We start from the raw sequence: 24774 nt of genomic DNA, 5'->3' as shown, positions 1-24774 counted from the left end.
TGATTTGGTTGAAACAAATAGATAAAGCCATTAATATTCTCCACCTGGTGACAGGTAAGAAAAAAATAACGGACAAACTGGCATTCATCAGTGGCGGTACACTACTCATCGATTGCATCAAGCTGGGCAGCAAAAACAAGTTTGATCAATTACTGGCAGACGTTTCGCTAAGTGCAACAAAGACACTCCAGGTTGGAGGTGCCATAAGAAATATTGATGAGAATTTTCGTGCTGACTATTATGGCCATGACACTGAAAACATTCAAGTAGGAGTCCTATAGTAAGGGACACAACAAGGGTCAATATCGGCACAATTACCCTAAAGTAAATCATCCTGCTTGACGTCAAATTCATCCAAAATTTCTGAACAATGATAGATTCAGAAATATTCAGTTTCCATATAGAAAGGCGCTGGCATTGATCCACCTTCTATGGACCCCTGAATTTATCTCTCTCAGACATCGAAGACGTCAAGGGCATGGAAAAAGCAAAAAAAAAGAACCATAGCAAGGCCAGACAATATAAGGGTATGTCCTTGAGGGCGGAGGTGCATTGCAAGCCTGGCGCAGGCAAAAGATATACCGGAATGTCCTTGTCCCTGAAGGCACTACAGTATAGGCTCACTTGCTGTTCGTTACTATGAGTATTCTGGGCGACCTGGAAAAAACGTATGATGCCAATTTGTTTTCAACATAAATGCAAGTTCCCTGGAAATAAGTATAAGCTTTAACATTCTTAGCCTAGATTAAATAGGCCTAACTTTACCATCGGGGTGTGTGCCTATGGAGTCCTTTCAAAGCTCTTTCAGCACCCACTCCGACTAAGGGATGATTGCATCACTTCAGCCCTGCAAATCGATAATAACAGTATTTCCCAACTAGTCCTGCCGGCCATCCTTTTAAGATTTTATTACGTACCAAACATGGTCATAAGCTACCACGACTCCTTGCCCAACACTCCCGGTTCAAGCCACTCAGAATATTGCCTTGTGACAAATTTCTTAAAAAGGGAGGGGATATTCCATGGCGGATTTTCAGGAAAAGGTGTAAGGAAGCTCAATTTTTTTGTTTTTAAAACTAGGTCTCCAGAAATGATATTTAGGGCCTAATTTTCCAGGAAGGTCAGCAGCTGAAACTTGCGGTAGCTTCACAGAAAATATGCTTCAATACAAAGATTCCACAATATATCAATTGTTGTTGAAAATGGCCGCCCTCCCTACTGTGACATTATCTCTATTGAGAAAAAAAATAAGTTTTGGGGTTTCACAATTTAATCCAGTGAAAACCTCAGGTACTCTGTGAACTTAATACTGAGCTCCCCTCCCACAAGTAGGAGACAAGAAAAGTATTGGGAAACTTTCAACCCCCCTCTAACACATGGAAGAAAAAAATAATCGGAAATAGTGTCAAAATCCGAATATATCTCCCAAGGCACATTCCACCTTAGATGCTTTTTCAGGACATGAATGACTGAAACCTTATGGATATGTTACCCAGTCTTCTTCAGGTTAGGTGAGCCCAGACGAAATAAAAGAATTCACTAAGCGTTAAATGATCAGAAACTGTACCTTTTGATTGTTTTGTCAATATTTGTATTTAATTTATTAATGTAAAGTATATTTTCTTGTTCTACTGTCCTACACACATTGTTAGCTCAGTGTTAACTCTGCCTGGACAGGTCTGCACTGTGATCACCGAAAGTGAGTTCCAGTTCGGATTTGAATTTAAACGTAAACAATAACACTGCATTCTCACGTGTAAACGTTGCGTTAAATAGTAGGTGATTCAACATGCTTTTTGGAGTAGAACGGTTAAGTGTAGTTGACATTAAAAGCAAAAATAATTGGGAAAATTACCAAAAGTTACTGTTGCCAAAATATAGGGCCATATTCCTCGATTAACTCTGTGAAACAAAATTTCGGAACGATCTATATTTCACATTGAATATCAGGTTTCCAGCAATAGCAAACTTAGCAAAGTAACATCTCACAACACAACTTGAAAACTGGTAAGAAAGATTTACTCCAGAACATACATGAACTTTTTGCTACGACTAATGACACGAAAATATTATAATAAAGTACAATTTTGAACAGACTTTTTCCGAACTGTAATAGACTGATCTGATTCAAGAGAATTCCATACGAACAAATTATATATATATGTCCGTCATCTGATTATATAAAAGTGCCATATTTTCTTGTACACGTAAAATGGACATTCTTGTTTAAAATACTGTAATATACTATATGTGGCGAAGACAACTATAAAATCAAACAACTGATTCTTGGTCATTCGTCAATGAGACCAAAAGAAGATACAACGATAGGCCTGGAACTGGAACGTCTTCAGGCATCAACCCTGAAAAGTATAGCTCTGTCGCATTTCTGATACAAAAGTAGTAATATTATCATTTGAACCATGATTATATATTTGGGAATTTCGCGAATTCCTTTCCTTAGTAAATATCTTTATGTGAACTATTCTTAGTCGAATATACTTGTGTGGTATTTACAAAATCGGATTATAGTGTCAATTACGAAGAAAATGTTATTCTTTAAGCTTTTAGTTAGTGTATTAGAGACCATTGTATGAGTTTATAAATTCAGCCACCCACTGGGATGAGTATGGATTTGTGTCTTTAGGTGTTTCCTTGATCAATGCTTCTCATCACTTCATGTGTAATATTCGTATTACAGCGTTTATCACCTGCAGGGAAACGAAATAAATACTTCGTTATCACAAATTGCAATTTTTTGAAAACTTTTTACAACAATGGCATGATTGCTGTAATATAATATCGAGATGAAATGCGTATGCCTAACTTTAAACGATATTATCTACCCTTTTCACAGGGACAAAGTTATGCCGCCGCTTCACCGACTTTACCAGAACGTCGGTGTTACAAAAAAAGCTCTCTGTAGGCCAAGCGTCGGAACAATTATGTCTCGATCAGGACGGGTTCTATGGCTGTCTTAAAATCCGAGTCGGCCCATATTTCAGTGTATGAACCTGTTACGCCGCTCTGGTCAAAGATAATCGCCAAGTTTGAATAAAGACCATTTTAGGGTCTAAGCTTATGGTTTGATCGTAAAATTTACACATACGAGAAGTTTTCAATCGAGTCCTTGGTTATAGCTTCCAAACATAATTCAGAATATAAATAAGAATAATGGATTATTGCGCTGATACGAAATGTGCTTTTATAATTTCTTTGTGGCAGAATACAGACCTGAACTAGTCTTCCCGGTAAAGCTTTTTATTTGTCAAGGGATCGGGCAGTGAGAAGGATCTGAAAAGAAAGAACAAACGATTTACAAAAATCTATAAGTGCTACTCATAAATGTATTAGTAATATCATTAAAATAAACAAACTTACAGAATCTATGCATTTCAGACCGGGTTGCATTGAGTCACTGTTTTAGGTATATGTGTTCAGAAAATTTCAGTTTTTTTGAGGCACCTCTAAAACATTATTCTATTCCGATTATTGAGTCCACAATTAAGACCCAATCAGTGCTACCAGGGCAGGACATATCCTGTTGTGTGATGATTAGACAGCTTGGACACGAAGACTTGGAAAAACGGGACCATAACTGATGACCCTTGTATTTCAAACAGGGAAAGGAAAACATTACTTACAAGTTTGGCAGTACTGGCCAGTCACACATCCAGGGCATTGGCATATTACTTGAGTACAGGAACCTGCAAGTGGTTGGCAAGCGCCACCATTGTAACATGGGTTTGGCGAACAGGGGTCAGTATCTGTGGAAAAACAGTGACGGAAAACCGAACACTGTGATTTGAAGAAGTGCTTAACATGATGGCCGGATTTGGCTCACTTAATTTTGCTATCTGTTTTTCTGTTTTTCTAGCGATCAGACTGCAAATACAACATTTATCATGGTTTGAAATAAAAGGGAAAACCTCGCTAAAGGCGGATTTACACTCGAGGTATAGTTCGATTCGTAGAGTGCGAGCTGTAATGTCGCGTTTTATACCCAAATATCATGTATACGCGACTGAGGTTATTGGTCATTGATGAAGGCTATCGTGCTGTCGTTTTTGCTCTATTCTTTGCATTCCGTGACATATGACAGATATTGTTTGATGAAGTAAACTGCGCCTCTTTCTTACTTTTGCCGCGCATATGAAACAAATAGAGTATCATTGTAGACATGAACAGGAATAGATGTTACATGACTGTGGTGAGCAAATCCCATTTTTAAGACATGGATTAGGTTGGCATGGGTCAGACACTGCAACAATAAAATGAATAAATATCTATACATAAATGAAAGGCTTTGCAGTTTGAACAGCGTAAACTAGGGCACGACTACGCTGAATCTTAGATGTTTAATTTCACGAAAGTGTTGACTTTTTGAGAAACAGGAAGTTAAATCAATAAATCACTGTCAACACAGTCAGTCAACATGCTTTTGATATACGTTACGTGAAACTGAAATTTGTATGCAGCAGCGATGCGATAGTCCACGTTAATGGCGCGCACGTACTATGAATTGGACAATAACCCCACGTTAGCTGATTATGCTGCAAATTTCACAAGCAATTTAAGCACTACAACTAGATTTTGGCGATTTTTCGAATTTTCGACCTGAATCAATATCACTTACTTGAAGTACAATATTGACCACTGTAGCATCCACTGCAAGTACAGCTCACTTGAGAGCAGGAACCTGACACGGGCTGGCACACCCCACCATTCTGACAAGGATTGGTCGAACACCCATCATTGTCTGTAAATGCATACACAAAATATTAAAAATATTATTGCATCTGTATATTATTATTATTATTATTATTAACTTTATTTAATCTCGATAAACGGTTTAGCTAGTGGCTCTTTCACACAGTGTCGAGAAATCATTAAAATATTTAATATATACATAAAAATGAAAAACAAACATGAAGACATGACATGCAAAAAATACAATAGGTACAAAAACAAAATGGACAATATTCAACATTTCACTACTTAAAATCAGTATCACATGAAAATGATATTTACATTTGTCTTTGAAAGCATGCAATTAGGAACATGACTCAAGTCACCGGTAAACTGTTAATGGAACTTTTCTTTACTATGGTCGTGTTTTGTAATGTATAAATCTTCACTGGCAGTAGATCTGGTATTTCGACTATGAAAATTGTGTGTCCTTTTTAAAAACATTCAAATAATCTGGTGCTAGATTGTTCTGTAATTTATACATTAAAATTGATTCGCTAGATAAAAGCCGTTTTCTGAATGGCATCCATTGAAATGTACGGAATAAAACATCACCAGAAGTATTAACATCACAATCTAAAAGACATGTGGCAACAGTTTACTGGAGTCGCTCAATGCGTACCAAAGTTTGATAGAACAGTGACCCCATATGTTGGAACAGTAATCAAAATGGGGTAAAATAAAACCTTTTATCACGTGACCTGGCCCTACGGATAAGATATGATATCCGAATTCTCCGTCATCAACCGGAACATTTTTCCTACACTGGCACCGTTTATAGAAGCGTTCAGCGACACAGACCGACCTGACGTGATCGATGCCGTGTTCCCATGATATTTTTTAAACGGGCGACCCGATAAATCCAGACATGGATACATAGAAGGCATATCCAACGAAAGTTCGAGTCGCTGAAGCTTTAGATATTCCCAAGAATCGAATGATGATACCGTCTTTCGTTTTTATGGCTCAGTATAAACATTGCGGCTAGTGGAGTCGTAAGACTGAATGTGGACGTCGTCTCTTAGAATGAAGCTACTGTTTCGACGATGTCGTTGCTTTCACTTCGTAAATATATTTGTAAATGCTCTAAATAACTCTGAATACCATGGCTATTCGTCGCTAGCATAGTGAAAGTTATGTTGATGTCAGGATAGCGGAAGACAATGAGTGACACGTCCACGTGACCGAATCCGTATGTCTGATTGGTGAAAATACCATTCAGTGTATCAAAATTTCAACTTGAGCGGATTTATGAATGAAAATCATTTCCTGGATGATGTGCCGTTTTACACATTGATGCAAAGTAATCCGCGTAAAGAAAAACAAAAATCAGGTAATTTGTTACAATAATTTTGATCCTTCCCCATCAAAGGAAAAATAAGAAGACTTCATATGATAAATAATATAATCCTATGGAATTTTTCTAAAATATTTTTGTCTAAATACCATGGGATGATATATGAAACAAGGCTTCTCATGGCACTTTTCAGTTAGAAAGGAGGGAGTTCGCCTGAGTTGAAGGTTGTCCTTAGGGAGATTACATGAAACAAAGAGTTTCAATTTATCTCAAATATCATCATTGGTGTTATCACTGTATTTGATATACTCAGAAGCTACATTTCTGAAACAAGTATTGACCGCATTTGCCATTTATGTATTTCTAAAATTTCATTACCTTTTTACAATTGGAAATAGGAACAAATTGCTTCAAAAATTTCAAAATATATGCGGTAATTTTGTTCAACAATTATTGTAAAATTTACATTTTGCTTTGCTGATTAATTTTGTTACTTTGTTTCTCCATTTTTTGTACAATTCAAATGTATTGTAAAGGCATATGTCACAGATCCACTTCAGAAGTGTTGCATTGTTCTCTTCCACAAGCTGCTCAGAAATACAATATTTGTGCCATGATCTGAGGCAACAGACACAGCGGACATGTATATCAGCAAGATAAATCGGAGAATTACAAGACGAGCAAACCTCAAGTTGCTCCTCGTGGTTTCCAAAGTCATTTCCACATATGTGTTTGAATAATTTCTTATTGGGCCAGGGTTGGTGTAAATATCATTGGAGATAACGGGCAAAGCAATGCAAAGTAGGTAGAAGTTTTGGCTTTGCAAGTTGACCTGCTATATGTCATCCCCACAGTCCGAAGGCCAAAACATCTAACGATCATTTCCTTATCAAGCCAGTTAGTATCAAACTTGACAGTTGGCCATGCATTCCCTTGGGTTGTGAAGAATTTTTTCCTCCACATTTTGTCCCATTTGAGTGTAGCAGAACATATTAAGATTACAACAGTACAGGAGCAATTTAAGCAGACTACCTGTTATGGCGGCGATAATGAACACCAACTGTTTGGCTGATTCTTATCACTTACCACCCTTTGTTTGGCTGATTTCTATCATTGCTCCTAATTTAGAAAACTGGAAACGAATGGCACATTAAAAATGCTAAAACTATTTCAAGAAGTCATAGCAAAATCAATTCAGTTGAATTTTCACACCGCTTTTCTGTCGATGTGGCTTTCTGGTTAAAAACGCCATATTCATAGAGGGGTGTCCAAACCAGAGTCAAAGCTCATATGGGACCGATAAGACAAATGTTTGAAAACAAGAGTGTCGCACAGGCGAAGTTATGACGACCCTCTCCCCCACGGAGTAGGCCGTGTTTGCTCTAGCCGATAGGCAAAATAAGCAGTATTGATGGCTGGTAGAATCCAGGACAGCTAGTTTCCCATCATCAAATGAATAATTCAGCCCTCCGGCTAGGTCTTAAATATGAGGCCACAACACAGAGTGGACCTATATTTAGTCAGTGACCGACGCTCGTCTTTTGTGATTTTTTTCTGAGAATTCCTGCAATTCTTCTTTTAAAATTTCTGTAGATCGAAATGATTGTACAAGTACAAGTAACGTTTCATAATGTGGTATCATCGTTGTCATCATAATGGTGTGTTATTGGCATTATGGGTAATTACCTACTCTCTAAAACCCTCTTCAGGGTCATTCATGCCACCCTAAGGGCGATATTTCCATCACAACATTTGATTTTCCTGTTGATACTCAGCAGTTAAAAGCCATAAATACTTACACAGTTAGTTTCTTACTATTGCCACTTTCATAATCCTGAGGGCGATATTTCCATCATATCATTTGATTTTGTTGTTGATATTCCACACTTCAATGCTATAAAAATACTTACACTCCTCGCAACGTGTGCCAGAGTAGCAATCTTGACACGAACATGAGTAGTCGTTACACGATTGTTGAGAGCAAACGCCTCCATTAGAACATGGGTTGGGCTGACAGGGGTTTGACACTGAGAACACAAAATGAAGGAACAGTTAATGTCGCTTTTTATACCAAAATATCGCATATACCCGGCTCAGGAAGGGGTATTGCTGAAGTCTATCTGGCTGTTGTGATTTCCTTTCTCTACGCATCCAAAGACATATGACTGTTTTTGTTTGATGTAGTACAACTACGCCTCTTTCTTACTTTTGTCACTTGTATAAAACAACTACAGTAACTCACATTGCTGATACCATTTACTACATAGAAATGTGGACAAGAACAGATACAGTCGTCACATGACCTAAATAAGCAAATCCCATAGTTGGAACATGGATTGGGTTGCCATACAATTGAGTAAATATCTAATATATAAATTTAAGGCTTTGCAGTTTTGAATAGCATAAAGTAGTTCATGGCTATGTCAGGTGTTTAATTTCTTAGATGTTTAATTTCACGATAATGCTGACTTCTTGAGATACAGGAAGATAAATCACTAAATCATCATCCACACAGTCAGTGAAAACGCTTAAACGTTACGTTATGTGAAACTGAAATTTGTATGCAGCAGCGATGCGATAGTGCACGTTGACGATGCGTACATCTATGCCTTCGACCAGAACCCCAAGCTTGCCTACTATGTTGCAATTTTAACAAGTAATTTAAGCACTACAACTTGAATTTTGGCGATTTTGCAATATTCGACCTGTATAAGCAACACTTACTAGTGGTACAATATTGACCACTATAACATCCACTGCAAGTACACCTCACTTGAGAGCAGGAACCTGACACGGGCTGGCACACCCCACCATTCTGACAAGGATTGGCCGAACACCCATCATTGTCTGTAAATGTATAAACACAATATTCAAGAAATTAGTGCATATGTCTCAGCATGTTTGTCTGTTTCCTATCACTTTCCTTAATTTAGAAAATTATAACACTAATAGCTCATTAAAACTGTTAAAACTATTGCAAGAAGTCATACAAATTAATGGATTCAATGTAACTCAACATCGTTTACTGTTGACGTGGCTTTCTGTTGAAAAACGCCATTTTCAAATATCCGGGTGGTCCGAACGTCGCTCGTGTCAAATAAGACAAATAAAACGATTGTCAACACTGTATCTGAGGTACGTTGGCGATCGATGAAATATTCGCAATCATACCGATCCATAATCCAATGATAGTAGGTCAGAATTCGCAAGACAATAGTTGTAAACATAGACACAAAACAGCACAGAACAGACAGTAAATAGATGAAAAGTTGAAAGTGTCTCATATTGTACGCCGTGAAATTTAAATGGTGTAGCTATGTTGACGTGATATATCCAGAAATATAAACACAATTGGAACTATTTTTTGATTATAAGATGAATAGTAAAAGTCACAGAATATGCTTACTAAGAGAGGGTTTACTCAAAGCATTTAGTATTTATCAATTTTTTCTAGTGAAAATATCAAAACTGTAATTATTGAATTAAATGTTAAAGTAGTATAAAAATTGTAGTATTGAAAGCCATCTGCTTTTCAAAAATTGTAAATTTATTCTTTTTGACAATTTTGAAGGATAATTGATCTTATTGATACACATTCTTGAAAATGCCAAGACCTTACAACCTTACACAATCACGCGATGCAGCCTAAACTGTAGGTGTCCCTGTAGGTTAAAATGGAATATGCCATCATGAAATAATTTTTTGCGAATTGTTTACTGTTAAGACCAGCGGCGCGTCGGCCAGCTCCAGCGACAATAGTACAGAGCTAGAGCATACTTCAACGAGCGAGTACATTACTCGTCAAGACTGCTCGTCTTAATCGACTAAAGGTTCAGCCACTGCCCAGGTCATCACATTTATGCCAGGGAGAACATGACTTGTAGATCTCGTCGTGTGATATGTACGCAAAGACAGGTTTCGGCGCCGGCCGACCAGTCACACATCGGAGCGATGAGAACGCTTTGTTAAGCCATTACATAATGTTAACTTCGACCGTCATAAATATTGACGCTGAATGTGCAGGAAGTTGAACCAAATCTTTTCAGTGATTCCTCTGCCAATGCTCCACCTGTCAGCTTTACCAAGTAATGCTTGTGAATGCACAAGCTGACGAGCAAAGCTTGAATCAAGGTAAATGTTACATTTGTCTACAAACCATTGTCGGGTATTGTCTACAAATCCAAGCCCCCTCTGTTTGTGGACAGAAGGCTACAGTCTGTATACACGTGGGGGTATGTCAATATATTGACCATCAGCAAACCATTTTTGTGACCAAACAGAACTTGAATATGTGATCTATACTTTTATTACATTGTAGTAAGATCACTTGATGCTTTTTTGAGCTGTAATCATGATTTGTAAACTATTACTTGTGTGACAGGAACTGTAGAGTTTGAGATTGAGAATTAACCATTACATCATCAACTCTTTATTTAATCCCCAAGCATACTGATGTATTTTTGCCATACAAACTGTTAAGGGAGCGTTCACTTATTATGGCCGGGGGTTGGCTGGCAAATTCTTCCTGCGCATCAGTCAAAATAAGTGAAACCCCCTTACCGATTGTACCGAAAAATTGATGACCCCCTTTTTTCAAGATGACAAAAAATTGATGACCCCAACATTGCTTGAGTAAAGCTGCACACACAAACACCTCGGGGGGGGGGGGACGAGGTGATAGAATCCAAAAAAGAGCTAACATTTTTTCAAATGACCCCTTACAAACTCACAAGGTGTAAATGTTCAAATTTCCCCTTCTGACTTGCAATAATTTGAAATTAGCCCTCAAAGGGGTGGACAGAAATTACTGGTGGATCGAAATTTGTGGATCGCAACATTTTTGTGCAAATGTGTGTGTACAATATTTTGATATTTGGATTTAATTAAAAATCAGCTGTTACTAACGTTGATTCACTATACATGGTAATGTATGAAAAAAAACATAAAATACTTTTTCAATGCAAAACTAAATGAAATAGGGTTGTTACAAATGGCATGTGGACAAAAGGTTTGACCTTAGAATTTTACCAAAAATGTTCATCCACTATACATGGGAGTCAATGATAAATTGTGAATAATTTTTTTTCCAATGAAGAACTTGGTGTACTTGTGCATATACAGACGTTCAATAATTAACATAATTTACTTGATTAGAGTATGATGGTTAAAGGTGCATATTATGTGTACAAGAAATCTGATTATGGAATTTCACTGAAAATGTTCATCCACTATACATGAGAGTCTATGAGGAAAGTATGAATAATGTTTGCCAATACAAAACTATCAAAATCTGTGTAGCGGTATTTATAGACATTTGACATTTCATTTTAAAGTACTTATGTAGCCTAGGATGGTTAAAGGTTGATACATGTATGTGTGCAAGAAATTGGATTTTGGAATGTCACCGAAATGTTGATACACTATACATTGGAGGCTATGAGAAAACTTGGAATAATTTGTTTTTACAATGCGAAACTAAATTAATTTGTGCTTTTATAGGTGTTTGATAATTGAGACAAATGCACTTGATTCAAATAGGGAATTTAAAATTTCAGATGTGGACAATTATGATATTGGACTTTCACCTAAAGGTTTTATTTAATTTTTCATGATACTAGTAGTTTCAGTACAGGTAACAGTTAAATATTTTCCCTGATAGAACTTGCTATATCTCTAATATCTAAGTAATAGGAATTGTTCATTGCCCTCAGTGCAGTCAGCTTGATAAATACAATAAGACAAGCCTCAGATGTTCAAGATGTTCATGTGACAGATAATTATACTTTTGTTCAGATTTACAGTTGAATAACTTCAATAAAAGAATGAAATCATGCAATGAATCATTTTTATCTCCCAGAATATTTCTGAACACTGAAACGGCTTTTTGACGTGACGGATACTTATGAAAATTAAGTGACCTCCCTCTGAGGTGTTTGAAAAATACATGACCCCTTTGCAGTTTTCAAAGTTTAGGTGACCCCCCTTGATTTTTCCGGCACACCCCCGGCCATAATAACTGAACGCTCCCTACGTTAAGCTTAAATGATCTAAGGAGAGACTAACTGCCCAGTTATAATAATGATTTAGCAAAAACCTTCCCTTGGCAAAATTCACGAAAAGAAGCCCATCTGTACATTCTGGGTGCTGAGTATCATATTCCATAAATATTCCATAAATGTGAGCAGAACTTTGTCAATTCTCATACCATACTTGTAATTATAAACTTTATAGACAACAATCCAACTCCACTTTCTTTGATGTAATAAGGTGTAAACTATATCATGTGAGTGTTCAGTGAGGGACTGTGATTTAGATCACTCTTCATCATATGACCCCTGTAAATATTTCTTTTCCAGGATTTCTACTTTCCACTCAGAGATGATGCATCAGAGACGTATTACCTGTAAGAGAAGGCCACCATTCCACCAGCCTTTCAGTAATCCTTAAAACGTAAGTGTGATCTTTTGACAAAGATAAAGTTTGTCCAAAGTTCTCTTTCTTGCCAGTAATAACGCTTTGTAATGTTCACAAACAATTATGTAGGGGAAGGTTGGGGGGCAGTGTTCTGCCAAGCTTTTGCATCAGTAGGGTCTGAGGGCCAATGGAAGCTCATGGTTATTCTCAGACAATTATACACCTTATTACATGCCATACCCATGTTATTGTATCGAAGTTCGAACTCACACTCACAGTTTCTGCGAGTACATCGGTTTTATGGTCCTTCGCAGTCTGCTTGGCGAGTAAGTGTACTCGTTCGGAAATTCATGTTGGCTCAGGTCATCATATTCTGTTTATTATTATGCTTCATGCATACTTTGCAAGTCATTGAGTTCTTTTTGGCATCGTAGTGGAGCCAGCTGAAATCGTGTAACCATTTTTCATGAAAATGTCGAACATGCCTCAATGAAGGCTTAGTTTCCGATGAAAGCTGCTCAATGTTTTGAGACTGCGCTTTTTCTGACTGATGCGTTTCGGATGTGGATGGCTGTGATTTAGTAAGCATTTAATATTATGGTAAACTGTAATTGGTGATGAAATGTGGTAAAAAAATCATTAGAAAACATACTGAGGTGATTTCAGGTTTGATTTCCAACAAATATATTCCAAAATGTTTTCAATGTTTAAGAGTATCAATGTTGTAAAAAGTTGACACACTTTCTATCATCTGGTTATTGTATATGTCATGCAAAGATGGTAAATACACAGGGGCGGACCATTTTTATCACCTTAGGAGGGGGGTCCTGGCAGATTCTGAAAAACAATCAGACAAAAAGTTTCAAGGACTCATCCGGGTGGTCCCTGAAAGTTTCAAGGTCACATTAGGATAGTCCTTGAAAGATTCAGGTTCACATTTGGATGGTCCCAGAAAGTTTCAAGCACTCATCCGGGTGGTCCCTGAAAGTTTCAAGGTCACATTAGGATAGTCCTTGAAAGATTCAGGTTCACTTTTGGATGGTCCCAGAAAGTTTCAAGCACTCACCTGGGAGGTCCCTGAAAGTTTCAAGGACTCATCCGGGTGGTCCCTGAACGTTTCAAGGTCTGATCAGGGTGGTCCTTGAAAGATTCAGAGTCACATCTGGGTGGTCCCTGAAAGTTTCAAGGACTCATCCGGGTGGTCCCTGAAAGTTTCAAGGTTACATTAGAATAGTCCTTGAAAGATTCAGGGTCACATTTGGGTGGTCCCGGAAAGTTTCAAGGACTCATCTGGGTGATCCCTGAGAGTTTGCCTTTTGTGACTTTTTCTGAGTTTTTTTTTTAAAAATTTCCTTAAGTCGAAAATGTTGTACAAGTTCAAGTAACGTTTCATAAGGGACTGGTCAGTTTCTTCGGCTGGGGGAGGGCGGTGGATTTATGGGGGTCACCCTGTTTTTGAATTTGGTGATAGCGAGGTCACCATGATTTTGGAATGCCAAATAGGGGTCAGCTTGTTTTTGAATTTTGACAAGGGCTCAAATTTGCCTAAAATGTATCGTGTCAGCCACAAATTTCATCATCCAGTTGCATTTTTATGCGCGCCCTTCCGGAGCGCAACTTTAATAACCAGATATATTTTTCAGGATGCCTGACTTTAATATATCAGACATACATATATCAGAGATATCTGTATGTTCAATATTTTTTCAGCGCGCTCTTCGAGCGCATTACTGAAATATATCAGGCATTTTCCAGCACGCCCTTCCGGCTCATGACTTCAATATATCAGACATATATGTCAGAGATATCAGGATTCTTCATATTTTTCGGCGCGCCCTTCGGGCGCCGTACTTTTATAAATCAGAGATATAAGTCAGAGATATTTTTGTGTTTGCTAAGTCAAAGTGTCACATTATGATAGCTGTAGTTCATATGAAACGCATTACAAATTCCTGATACTTTTCTGTTTACTCTATGAGAATTCAGTATGCGAAGGCAACATTAACAAATATTTCACAATATGTATTTGATACTGTGACATAATTTAGAAATAGAAAAATGACAAGATATTTTTCGTTCTCATTGCTGCGGTTATTTTTCTTTGTGTCACAGGTTTTGTGTAAAAAGATGCCTTTTCTAACAGAATGAACAGGTAATTTTCATCATTATTAGAAGTGCTTTTATGGTTTCAAGAAAAGTCCACTCAGACATTGCACACATCAGATTTGGCTAAAATGGCTCTCTATGGCTTCTCAGGAGATTTAATTGGATGGCTGGCAAGTGTTAACACCATCAAAGTTTTTTGATTTACTGCTTTTTACTGTTTGATATTAATGATTGACATTCATTTCTTTACAACAGTTCAGGTTAAGCATAGAGAGTGTGAAATACATTCACATCTCATTCAAAATACTGTATTTACATTTTAAAATTGACACTTTGAAATTCCTATCTTACAACTGACACGTCAATAATTTCATTAAAAAAAGAATGACTTTCAAATATAAATTATATATATATATATATATATATATATATATATATATATATATATATATATATATAATTTTTATTCCACCTTTAGAAATTTGGAACACGAGTGTAATCTTATTCTCAAAATTGGGAATAGCAGGGGTCAGCCACTTTTTGACGTCGGCAAATAGTACTCCATCGCCCCCCCCCCCCCAAGCTGAATAAACTGACCAGTCCCTAATGTGCTATCATCGTTGTCAACATAATGGCGTGTTATGTGCTTCATTGCTCATTAGCAATACTCTAAAACCCATTTCAAGGCCATATTTCTATCATATCATATCATATCATATGATTTTGTTGTTGTTTTTCAGCGGTTCAGTGCCATAAAATACTTACGCTGCTGGCAACGTGTACCAGAGTAGCAACCTTGGCACGAACAAGAGTAGTCGTTACACGATCGTTGTGAGCAAACGCCACCATTAGAACACGGATTCGGATAACAGGGGTTAGACACTGAGAACAACAAAATGAAGCGACACTTAATGTCGTGTTTTATACCCAAATATCGTAAATACCCGTCTCAGGAAGGGGTATTGCTGAAGTCCATCGGGCTGTTGTGATTTCCTTTTTCTACGCATCGAAAGGCATATGACTTATTATTGTTTGATGTAGTACAACTGCGCCTCTTTCTTACTTTTGCCACTTGTATAAAACTATTACAGTAACTCACATTGCTGACACCATCTACCATATAAAATTCTGGACAAGAACAGGCACAGTCGTCATATGACTCAAGTGAGCAAATCCTTTTTTTGGAACATCGATTAGGTTGCCATAAAATGAGTAAATATCTAATACATAAATTTAAGGCTTTGCAGTTTTGAAAGCGTAAACTAGTTCACCACTATGCTGAATCTTAGATGTTTAATTTCGCGATAATGCTGACTTCTTGAGATACAGAAAGATAAATGACTAAATAACTGTCAACACAGTCAGTGAAAAAGCTTTAACGTTACGTTACGTGAAACTGAAATTTGTATGCAGCAGCGATGCGATAGTGCACGTTGATGGTGCGTACATACTATGCCTTCGACCAGAACCCCAAGCTTGCCTACTATGTTGCAATTTTAACAAGAAATTTAAGCACTACAACTGGAATTTGGGCGATTTTGCAATATTCGACCTGTATAAGCAACACTTACGAGTGGTACAATATTGACCACTGTAGCATCCACTGCAAGTACAGCTCACTTGAGAGCAGGAACCTGACACGGGCTGGCACACCCCACCATTCTGACAAGGATTAGTCGAACACCCATCATTGTCTGTAAATGTATAAACACAATATTCAAGAAATTATTGCATATGTATCTGCATGTTTGGCTGTTTTCTATCAATTTTCTTAATTTAGAAAACTTAAAACGAATAGCTCATTAAAACTGTTAAAACTATTGCAAGAAGTCATACAAATTAATGAATTCAATTTAACTCAACATCGTTTACTGTTGACGTGGCTTTCTGTTGAAAAACACCATTTTCAGATATTGGGGTGGTCCGAACGTCGCTCAAAGGTCAAATGAGACCAATAAAACGAATGTAAACACTGTATCTAAGGTACGTTGGCGATTGATGAAAGTTGAAAGTGTCATGTCTTGTACATCGTAAAATTGAAATGGTGCAGCTATGTTGACGTGATGTGTCTAGAAATATATTGCTTGTAAACCAGTAAGTCGCACAGGCCGACCCCGTCCCCTAGGGAGCAGGCCATATTTGCTCTAGCCGATAAGCAAAATAAGCAGTATTGATGGTCAGGAGAATCAAAGACAGTTACTTTCCCATTATCAAATGAACAATTGTGTTCTTCCGGCTAGATCTTAAGTATAGTGCCACAACACAGAGTGGATTTATATTTTATCAGTGATCGACGGCTCTCTTTCGCGATCTTTATGAGAATCCCAGCAATTCTTCTTTTTAAATTTCTTTGGGCCGAAAAGACTGTACTGGTTTCATAATGTACTAACATGGTTGTAAGCATAATGCCGTGCTATGGGCTTCATTGGTCATAAGCTGTACTCTAAATGGCATTCATGTCACCCTGAAGGCGATATTTCCGTCATATCATTTGATTTTTTGTTGATATTCTCCAGTTCAATTCCATTAACATACTTACACTGCTGGCAACGTGTGCCATAGTAGCAACCTTGACACGAACAAGAGTAGTCGTTACACGATTGTTGAGAGCAAACGCCACCATTAGAACATGGGTTGGGCTGACAGGGGTTAGACACTGAGAACCAAAAATTGAAGGAACAATTAATGTCGTCTTTTATATCAAATTATATTATAGATTTGTCAATACCAGTGAATTTTGTGACGTCATATCCCCACATTATTACTGATGATGTATTCCACTATTCACCATTGCGGCCCCACAGCGAGCATAGTAAAACAATCTTTTTTTTTGAAAACAGAAAAAGACTGCACAGGGAAAGTATCGGATACACCATGTACAATATTGATAACAATAAATTCTGGTAATGGTGCACAATATTTATAATAATGTCTTACTGTACGACTTAGGGACTGGTCAGTTTCTTCAGCCCGGGGGGGGGGGTTGGATTCAGGGGGGTCACCCTGTTTTTGACTTTGGTGATAGGGTGGTCACCATGTTTTTGAAATGTCCAATAGGTATTTCGACATTGCTCATACTTGCGAAAAATGCACTGTGTTCTTCATAAATTTCATCATCTAGTCAAGTATGGTGTCCACACCAGCTGTATCTCAGAGTCATTCACCGTATTGAAAGAGTTCACAGTAAATTTCTCAAATACTTGTGCGGTAAAACTGGCATAACCTACTCATCTGGCTACTACAACCAACTCTGTACCTTTTTCAAAATTCCATCTCTACAAGAGCGTAGGAGTTTTCTGGATGCCACCTTCTTTTACAAATGTATTTTCTCTTTTTATAGCAGCTCCGAAATTCTAGACTGTATCTATCTGCATGTGCCTTCTCGCAATCTGCGCTCAAAACAACATTTTCAACCTATAATGTATCAAGAGTCATTGCTCATTCTTCAGCATTTTTACAAACAAGTATGAAAAATTTGAATAGTATTTTAAACAATGAGACTTTTGATATTCTTTAATTGCAACTATGGGCAATTTCACAGATTTTTATTTAATAATGTTTATTCTTTTTAGATCCGTATTTTTTTCCCATTATTGTTCTATTTAACTGTGTTGTTACTGTCTTGTTTCTTTTGTTGTGCTCTTTGTTAGTTTCTTTTTCTTTTGCTGGAACTATAATTGGGCGAAAGCCCGTTGTTCCAAGTTAGTAAATATATATATATATATATATATATATATATATATATATATATATATATATATATATATTTTTTTTTTTTTTTATATATATAAGTTTGGATAGCGGGGTCACCCTTTTTTCAAAAGTTGGAATAGGGGGATCAACCACTTTTTGACGTCGGAAAAAAAATTATCAACCGCACCTCCCCCCCCCCGGACGAAGAAACTGACCAGTCCCTTATCAATTTTTTTAGTCCTCCCTCATGCACTCGTCGTCTGCTCTGTATGGCTTGCGCTCAGCATGCAGTCCCCGTCCGATACGCTGGTATGCACTACTATTACGTTGTTTACAACATGGTTCGCTTCGTTGCCGTAAAAGTGAAACAGAACTCAGTACGCTTGCAAAGTCCTAGACGATACTGGGTTTGACATATGGCATATTATGTCTGTCAGTGGCCATGTAAACGATGCAAGCGTGAAAGGCTACTCGAACCAGCCATAAATGGGCCAACAACGGCAGCTGTCACCAACCTTGACCGGAAGTGTGTACGGATATTACTACGGAGCCATTCAAAGTCTCGCATCCCAAGTCATATGACTGGTATTGTTTGATGTAGTACAACTGCGCCTCTTTCTTACTTTTGCCACTTGTATAAAACTATTACAGTAACTCACATTGCTGACACCATCTACCATATAAAATTCTGGACAAGAACAGGCACAGTCGTCATATGACTCAGGTGAGCAAATCCTTTTTTTGGAACATCGATTAGGTTGCCATAAAATGAGTAAATATCTAATACATAAATTTAAGGCTTTGCAGTTTTGAAAGCGTAAACTAGTTCACCACTATGCTGAATCTTAGATGTTTAATTTCGCGATAATGCTGACTTCTTGAGATACAGAAAGATAAATGACTAAATAACTGTCAACACAGTCAGTGAAAAAGCCTTAATGTTACGTTACGTGAAACTGAAATTTGTTGCTGACATCGTTTACCATATAGAATTGTGGACAAGGACAGGCATAATATCTAATACATAAATTTAAGGCTATGCAGGTTTGAACAGCGTAAACTAGCTCACGACCTTGCTGAACCCCTCTTGTGACTTTATGAGAACCCTGCATTCTTCCTTTTACATTTCTTGGGTCGAAAAGATTGTACAGGGTTCAGAATATACCATTATGGTTGTAAGCATAATGCTTTGCTATGGGCGTCATTGGTCATTAGCTATACTCTAAAACCCTCTTCAATGGCATATGTGTCACCCTGAGGGCGATATTTCTATTGTTTGAATTCTGCAGTTCAATACCATAAAGATACTTACACTGCTGGCAACGTGTGCCATAGTAGCACCCTTGACACGAACAGTAGTAATCGTTGCACGATCGTTGAGAACAGACGCCACCATTAGAACATGGATTTGGGTGACAGGGGTTAGACACTGAGGACAATAAAATTAATGAGCAATTAAATTATTTGCTTTAGATTTATATTTCCATCATATCATTTCATTATGTTGCTGGTTTTTGCAGTCGAATGGCATAAAATACTCACTGTGCTCGCAACGTGCACCATAGTAGCACCCTTGGCACGTACAGGAGTAGTCGTAACAAGATCGTTGAGAGCAAACGCCACCATTATAACATGGATTTGGCTGACAGGGGTTAGACACTGGGGAACATAACATAAATTCCATTAAATTCCATTAAATTTGAAAGTCAATACGATAAACTGATTAGAATATGTGATGTCACAGAACATCTTCTCTCATCAAACCTAGCCACATTAAGTAGAATAAAAAGGCGACATTCATATGTTTGACACTTTAGTAGGATCATGTCTTTGCACTAATTTGAAAACGATGAACAGAGCCGTGTTATGGCACTAAAAAGAAAAATGCTACAAAACAAAAATTGCTCATTGGCAGCTATATTCGCAAATAAAATCGTCACGCATCCATTGAGTTATGGCCCTGTACAAACTTTACAATGAATTTGTTACAGGATGGTTTATTGATAGCACTTGATATGAACAGAACACCACACAATGGCTGCTGTCGGCCATGTACATTCATATCATGGCTAAAATCAACGCAAAGGTATAAAGAGGGTTATGTAATTACTTTGAAAGACGTTTGTCCAAGCATATCTGAGTTAGAAGTCTAGACATGTAAAATCACGCTATATTTCCATCAGCATTATTGATTCGTGTCGCATATCAACTCAGTATGTAAATAATGACTTAAAGTTATGTCATTAAAACGTAAAAAATACTTACGCTGCTGGCAACGTGTACCATAGTAACACCCTGGACACGAGCAGGAGTAGTCGTTACACGATCGTTGAGAGCAAACTCCACCATTGTAACACGGATTGGGCTGACAGGGGTTAGACACTGAGAACCAAAAGAACAATAATCGAAATGTCTTTATTTGGTACTTCCAAGACAAACATAAAACATTTCTAACGAATCGGTGTTGTAAGATACACTTTTATTATGATGAAGCCATCATGGAAATTATGAAATCACACTTTGCCTTTTTACTTACTTTTATTGGATGCACGTCGGCTTTGGTAGGGAATTTAGGTAAAGCAACAGTTTGCTGGTTTGATGCTTAAATGGTCTAACACAGCCAACCACTCGAGTTTGGAAAACGCCATGAATTGACATTTCAACACCATTAAAATTGGGGGGAGTTGGAAGCTGTCTACAACTTCCCTCCCGCAATTTGGAAAGTCTACTCTCAAACCTGCGCAATATAGGTAGTTTTCCTACTCCCGACAAGCCCTCTACACAGTTGAATAGTTTTGTTGGCTGTTTCTTTCTGGTATTCACTAGTATACTTATTAAACAAACGTCGGCTGTTGTATAATAATAGGTAAGAATCAATACAGCACTACATTGAAAAACCAAAAAGACACATTTATGCAACTCCACTCTTGCATTTATCATTATATGATTGACGTAATGACCGTGTCACCACGATTCCAATAAGTAACTTGTATTTCTTTCGCCGAAATATATCAAATAAGAATAAAATATCAAATATCAAATAAGATGTGGTGTATATTTCATAAAATGAATGAAAATGTAGCCACCTTGAACAACTACTGACGCAAATAAAAGAGATTTGAAGGTAGCGTTGCACACAACCATAATCCTTTTTTAAAGCAATAATTCTTATCAAGATGACATAAAAACCCCCTTATACAAATAATTTAAAAAGTAGAGAATCTTAAGTTTAGTAGAGGAGCAATAGTTAACTTGAATGAAGGGGTGCATATTTGGGGATGAAAAGTTTAATTTTGTTAGAAATGATAAACATTGAGTAAAAAACGTCATGCACTTTATGCCATTTAATATCTCATTTGAAACTATAGTATATGTAGCAAAACTGACAATTTTGTTTTGCATTATCTGTTCTCTTCTTGAACACTAGCGCTTGAATGACCAATATTCAAAACGGTGATGAAGATCCTGATTATTAAAATTGAAAGGACTGCTATTCAAAAAAATGAGAATTTTTTTGCCATAAAAAATTTCGATTTCGTATATTAAAAAAAAACAAAGAGGACATTTCAAGACATAAATTGACCATGCAAAAGTTGTTATTTTTTGTAGACATAATGAAAAAGAGAGGAAAAAGAAGCCAGGAAATCGGTATATTGCATAAATTTGCACAAATTTTAACACTTTTCCTCGCCCAATTTACGGTTGCCTGTTATGGTAAATTGTGAACCTCACCAATATTTCAAACGAATTGATGAATCTCTATAAGAAAATGATCTTGAGCAAAACACGCTGTATTAATTGCAACGCTCCCTGAAGATTTGCCATTTATTGTATTCCCTACAATCAAATATTATAATCTGAGTGTGTTAACCTTGTGTGGGTTGTTGACAATGCCAATATTAAGATTATAAGTCGGCGATAGGCGTTCCGCAGTGGTTCCTAATATTGTAGGTTCGGACAGAACTCTGGAACATAAAACTCCAAATAATCAAGTACATATTGACTTACATTGTTCACAATGGGTACCATGGTAACATCCTGGACATGAACAAGAGTAGTCGTCACAAGACTCTGGTGTACATGTACCATCGTTGGAGCAAGGATTGGGTCGACATGGGTCAGTCACTGTGAACAGAGATCAACTGGGTACAGTTTTAGACTTTTAATAATCTCACCATTTTTGTATTCCCTAGAAACACATATTTTATACCTGGTACGGGTTCGCACTACCAACATTCAGATTATAAGTCGGCCATAGAAGTTCTACATTGGTTCCTTAGGGACGGACCGTTAGATCTTTGGAGGGTTGGTCAAAAACAGAAATCAAATTCAAAGTAAAGGGTTGGAAAAAAACTTCAGACAAGTTTGCAAAATAAAAACAAAAAAATGCAGAAGGTAAATGTGTGATAAAAAATCTGCTAAAGTCTTTAAAATCTTGAATATTTGGAGATTTTATCAGCAGGAAGCAGCTATCTGTATCAAATATACCCCTAAAACTGGAAGTTGCGGTCATCACATATTTTCATAAATTGTTTATCTCTGATCACTTGAAAATTTAAAAAAAAATATAAAGTCAGGTTTCTATTAGTTTCCTACATAAAAAAATGTAGTATGTATCAGGTAAACTATACGTAAGGTTGTCAAACCGAAAAGTTATTTTTGGCGTTTTAAGTGTATGGATACAGGCCAATTAAGCAGTTCTTTTACTTTTTACAGTATTTTCTTGCAACAATGAAGGCAAGAAGGGGTTAACAAGAAGAAATATGCCAATAATATGAAACAACAAATCAATGAGGCATTTTCAGTACGCTTTTTATCAAAAAAAATCTTAGTTATCATTTAGCAATACAGTATGTAACATGCCATCTATCCAGCAAAAAGGTTGAGCTTCAGGTTTGCGTATAGATGATACTAAGTGAATCTGCAAGACTTATAAAAGTAATTAGAAAAAGAGGAAGATGAACCTCATTTTTGTGCAGCAAAGACTGAACAACAATTGTCTGAAATAGCAATAAAATGGATGGTGTTTGAAAACGTGAATGTAGGTATTTCAACATGCTTTAGAAAGGGAGGCCAGAAAACCCCAAACAGTCAATTTTCAAAACTACAAGAAGCTACCAAGGAGCAAGTATCCATTTCAGAGAAAGGTGTGCCAGATGTGTAAGAAAATGTGTTATTTAAATCTTATTTAAATCTTCGCAAAAATACGTACTACGTCGAGCATTAGATGACGAGGCGTGTCTGTGATGTGGGACAATCTAATGTAAAGTTCAATGCACAATGCATCCTCCAATTTAGCTTATAGATACAGATATTCAAGTCAAATTGCCATCCCATGATTATCCTAATCCAGTTGGGTATATTTCTCCTGATGTTGTATTAATGCATGAGAAAGAAGTGATTGAAGAAATGGAGGATAAATTTAAATTGTCCAAATGTCTTCCAGTAGTGGTGTGTTAACCTAAATACATCTACACAAGTGATGCCACAAATCAGTGTAACGGTTTATATCACATTGGCTTTGAAAATCCAGAGAGAGATTTTGTCAGCAGTGATACGGCGATACAGGTACTTGGACAAGAAGAAACGAAATGGATGGTCTTATCGAGGGATTCTGTCACTCAGTTTATTTTAATGACAGAACCGGAAGATTACTGTCCAGTAAACTGTCAAGATAATGATCCTCACAAAGCCAGAGAACTGAAGCGTGTATGTGTGGCTAAGAAAACGGTGCCAGTATGCTATTCCAGAGTGCAAGAAACTCACACCCCAGCGCAGTTGCCTTTGAGAAGTAATTGAACAAGTTGAAGAGCTGTCAGATGTCAAACTGACTAATCTTGGTAAGAAATTAGGCTCTTGCTGTCAAGATGATTGTATGTGAAAATAATCAAGGACTATCATGTTTCCTGTTTTATGTGTGTTCTGTCTGAGTTCTAAATTCATTTATCAATATATACTGGTACAAACTGTAGTTGATACACAGGATAACATTTACTGAAAAATATCAAAGTCAGGTACTAGGTATGGTCAATATAGAGTATTATATTATATCATGCTACCCTGCGCCATGATGATTGGACGCGAGCTCATTCCAGCGATGCGTAAATACTGTTTTAGCACTGATAGCGGTGGTAAAACGGGCCCCTAAACCAGCATTGTCGAAAATTGCTCAGTCGGTGCATTTGAACATACCTATCTGAACCATAAGCATCTGAACCATAAGCTTAGACCCTCGAGATAAACCGAAACAGTCCGCTTTGTTTCAAAGACCGAAGACCGAATTTTGATACACAGATAAAGTGTGGGTCTGTAACTCACCTCTTGGTGAAAATAAGTTTGGACTGATGATGAAAGACATCTCTGATGCAGCACATTTTGGTGTGATGTACGTACACAAATTATTACATTAGGACGACAGCGCATGCTGCACTTTGCTTGAGTCGAGACGTAATATATCCTATCGCTCTTTTAAATGAAGCTAGTATTGTTCATACACTATTAAATTGACACTTCCTCAC

The 24774-nt window shown here is 37.2% G+C and overlaps 1 protein-coding gene across 1 annotated transcript in view; it reads right to left on the bottom strand.

Annotated features, from left to right (window-relative positions):
- Positions 1-1644: 1644 nt before the first annotated feature.
- LOC139136471 (fibropellin-1-like) overlaps positions 1645-24774 on the bottom strand; it is a 42697-nt gene continuing 19567 nt past the window's right edge. Inside the window, exons 16-22 of the mRNA XM_070704197.1 lie at positions 22265-22381; positions 20522-20638; positions 15329-15445; positions 4634-4756; positions 3642-3764; positions 3232-3291; positions 1645-2708 (exon numbers count right to left, since the gene is read on the bottom strand). Of these exons, the coding sequence (XP_070560298.1) occupies positions 3266-3291; positions 3642-3764; positions 4634-4756; positions 15329-15445; positions 20522-20638; positions 22265-22381 (623 nt within the window). The 3' untranslated portion in view covers positions 1645-2708; positions 3232-3265. The remainder of the gene's footprint in view (positions 2709-3231; positions 3292-3641; positions 3765-4633; positions 4757-15328; positions 15446-20521; positions 20639-22264; positions 22382-24774) is intronic.

Source organism: Ptychodera flava, chromosome 7, assembly GCF_041260155.1.
Source record: "Ptychodera flava strain L36383 chromosome 7, AS_Pfla_20210202, whole genome shotgun sequence".
In the NCBI taxonomy this organism is placed as follows: Eukaryota; Metazoa; Hemichordata; class Enteropneusta; family Ptychoderidae; genus Ptychodera; species Ptychodera flava.
The sequence above is the reverse complement of the archived record's forward strand: the minus strand, read 5'-3'. Positions and strand labels throughout refer to the sequence as shown.